Source organism: Carlito syrichta, unplaced genomic scaffold (assembly GCF_000164805.1).
Source record: "Carlito syrichta isolate Samal-C Ts95f unplaced genomic scaffold, Tarsius_syrichta-2.0.1 Scaffold126482, whole genome shotgun sequence".
NCBI classification, from domain to species: Eukaryota; Metazoa; Chordata; class Mammalia; order Primates; family Tarsiidae; genus Carlito; species Carlito syrichta.
Genome location: NW_007070578.1, coordinates 16,418 through 19,768, shown reverse-complemented (window position 1 = coordinate 19,768; position 3,351 = coordinate 16,418). Strand labels below are relative to the sequence as shown.

Below are 3,351 nucleotides of genomic sequence, written 5' to 3'. Positions count from 1 at the left end.
AACTCAAAAAGAAAAAAAAAAAAATTCACAGTGACCTTCAGGCATGCATGTGCGTGCGCGCGCGCACACACACACACACACACACACACACACAGTGAGACTCCAACTCAAAAAGAAAAAAAAAAAATCACAGTGACCCTCAGGCATGCATGTGCACGTGTACACACACGTACACACACACACTCTGGAGGCATATACAGAAACCGCAGAGGTAGTGTTGTTCGCCTCAAAGCATCTGTGTCTCATGTGGGGTCTTGCCCCAGTGAACTGTAGGACCTTGGGTGAGCCTATTTCCTCACCTGTGCAGGCAGTTGTTAACACTCTCCCCTTGCACACTTGCAGGGGGAGTCAGCGGCTCTTGTGTGTGAAGTACTTAGCCTGACCCAGGGGACCTGTGACACGCAGGGGGCTCACATGGGGGGTGAACTGGGGGGAAGCGCCACCCTGAGGGAGCCGAGGGAGTGACAAGGAAGGGAACATGGGAGGGTGTGGTGACCCAGAGCAGGTGGGGCTGCATCTTGTCCAGAATGGGGGCAAGGGTGTATCTGACTGCCCGCCACCAACCTTCTCCCTGTAGAAAGAGGTGATCCAGGCCCTGCCTAAGCTCATCAAACTCAACCCCATCGTGGTAAAGGAGGTCTTCAACCGCCTGCTGGGCACCCAGCACGGTAGGTGGTATACCCCTCCCCACCAGGAGGCCCCTCGGGGTGGGCAAGAGGGGAGGGGCAGAGTGCTGGGGGGTTGTGGGCACCGCCTTCAGGGAGAGTGGGGCTCATCCTGCTCCCAGGAGACCAGCCAGTCCTGATGTCACAGGACCCAGAGCTCCCACGCCACCCTCCTGGAATGTTTGGAGAATGGTTTCCTCCACAGCAGGAGCACGCCTGTGGAGCTAGGGCTGACTCACCAGCAGTGTCTTTCCTGCGGGAATCCAGCTGCTCTTCAGCCTCAGGCAGCTTCAAAAAGAAACAAAAGCAAAATTACACCTTAGAAAAATGATGGGGTAATATAGAATGGATTTCTGGGCTCTCACCCCAGGGCCAGAGCTAGGGAAGGAGCAGAGAGTGTCTGTCTGCTCATACTGAGCCAAGGGGTGAAATGAAGGGTCTGGGCTGGCAGAACAGCAGCAGCAGAGGCCCCCTGCCTCCTGCCACTCCTCTGGGCCCCGCACCGCAGAAGGCTCCGGCCACTCTTTGCAAGTCCTGCTCCATTCTGGCCCCATTCTGCCCTGTCCTGCAAATGCCCATGGGCTACCAGGCCATGAGCTGGTCCTAGTTCTGCCCTCGAGGGTGCACACACAGCCCAATGGGGGGAGAACCAGCCGCACCTGCTCCACTGAAGGCAGAACCCAGGATGGGAGAGGAGCCACGGACCCGATGGAGACCTAGGGCTGCTGCTTCATTCAGTGCTGTGTTGTGTTGTCAGTTGCTTCCCCTGCTATAGCCCTCTGCAGCCCCTCAAAGCAGAGTACCCTCGTCTTCATTCGCAGTTCCCCCAGTCTGGGGAAATCAGGCCCATCTCTTCACTTAGGCCACCATACTGTCGCCCCCTCCCATCCCATTCCTGCCCACTGCAGGCGAAGGAAACTCAGCCTTGTCCCCCCTCAACCCTGGGGAGCTCCTGATTGCATTACACAACATCGACTCGGTGAAGTGCGACATGAAGTCCATCATCAAAGGTGAGGTTGCTCCCTGTCCCCTTCAGTGTCCGGGCCCTGGGCACCCACAGCCTTCTGCTGGGGTCTGCCAAGCTGCAGATTGTGCCATCTCCACCCTCTGGAGACCCACCTTCACTTTTTTTTTTTTTGAGTTGGAGTCTCACTATGTCGCCCAGACTGGAGTGCAGTGGCCGCTCCCGGCCACCGCAGCCTCGACCTGCTGGGCTCCAGCGATCCTTCCAAGTAGCTGGAATTACAGGCGCGTGCTACCACCACCCGACTGATTTTTTTATTTATTGTAGAGATGAGGTCTTACTGCCCAGGAGGGTCTTGAACCCGCGGGCTCAGACAATCCACTCACCTAGCCTCCCAAAGGCGCAGGATTACAGGCTGAGCCACCGAGCCTGGCTCACCCTCACTTCTTGCATTCCTCCTCCTCCTCCGTTTTCTCCTCCCTTCTTTCCTGTCAGGTCTTACACTTTATAACCCTTCTTTTTCTGCCTCTGGCTAAGGCACTGATGAACCTACTGTGTGCTGGCACAGAGTGGTCCTAAGGAAGGGGAGAGCCCTAACGCTGAGGTGTAGAAGGAAGCAGAGCCCACAGTGAGCAATGGCCAGAGGACAGCAGCAGAGCAGAGTACATAATCCAGGGCACCTGCTGGACCCAGGGTAGATGCCAGACCTGAGTCAGGCGGAAAGCTTGCCTCCATGGTGGGGGTTGGTGACACATTGGTCAGCTTGAGCTCAGGATGATCACCACTTGCTGAACACTCACTTTGAGCTGGCTCTCCCTGAATGCCTGCGTGCCTGCTCCTGCGGGTCCTCCTCACATATCACTTGGTAAGTATGCGGGTTTCCGTTCTGTAGACCAGGAAGTGCAGGTTCCAGAGAGCTCAAGTAATGTGCTCAGGACCACACGGAGGCTAAGTGGTATAGTGGAGAAAACAGTCTGAAGTGAGACAACCCAGTTGGAATCTCAGCTCTGCTGGTTCCCTGGTCTGAGGACTGCCTTCCCGGAGCTCTCCCTTCCACTCCCTCTCTGAGAGAAGTTTCTAGCTCAGGATCCACCCTGCCCCATAGAGGTAGGGGCCTTGACTATCCCATGTCTACTCAGAAAACAACTGCCAGCCAGGCTCGGTGGCTCAGCCTGTAATCCCGCACTTTGAGAGGCCAAGGTGAGTGAATTGCCTGAGCCCACAGATTCAAGACCTCATCTTTACAATAAACCAAAAAAATTAGAAGGGTGTGGTAGCACGCACCTGTAGTTCCAGTTACTTGGAAGGCTCAGGTGGAAGGATCGCCGGAGCCCAGCAGGTCCAGGCTGCAGTGGCTGGGAGCGGCCACTGTACTCCAGTCTGGGCGACTGAGTGAGACTCCAACTCAAAAAAAAAAGAAAACAGCTGTCCTTGATTCCTCACTTTCCTTCAGAGTGGGGAAAGGGCTTCCTCTCTGCCTGCTACTTTCCTATTCAGCTTGAAACAGCTTCTTGAGTGACTTATTTCCTGACCTTCCTCAGCAAGTTCTCAGAAACTTAAGGTCAAGAGAAGAGCTTACGAAAATGCAAAACCCAGCCGGGCTTGGTGGCTCAGCCTGTAATCCCGCGCCTTTGGGAGGCTGAGGTGAGTGGATTGCCTGAGCCCACGGGTTCGAGACCCGCCTGGGCAGAGACCTCATCTCTACAATAAATCAACTGCATC

General features: G+C 55.6%; 1 protein-coding gene across 1 annotated transcript in view; it reads left to right on the top strand.

Moving 5' to 3' along the window:
* The window catches only part of SYMPK (symplekin), a 40,040-nt gene that overhangs the window by 31,279 nt on the left and 5,410 nt on the right, over nt 1-3,351 (top strand). Inside the window, exons 20-21 of the mRNA XM_008048663.2 lie at nt 578-668; nt 1,574-1,675. Of these exons, the coding sequence (XP_008046854.1) occupies nt 578-668; nt 1,574-1,675 (193 nt within the window). The remainder of the gene's footprint in view (nt 1-577; nt 669-1,573; nt 1,676-3,351) is intronic.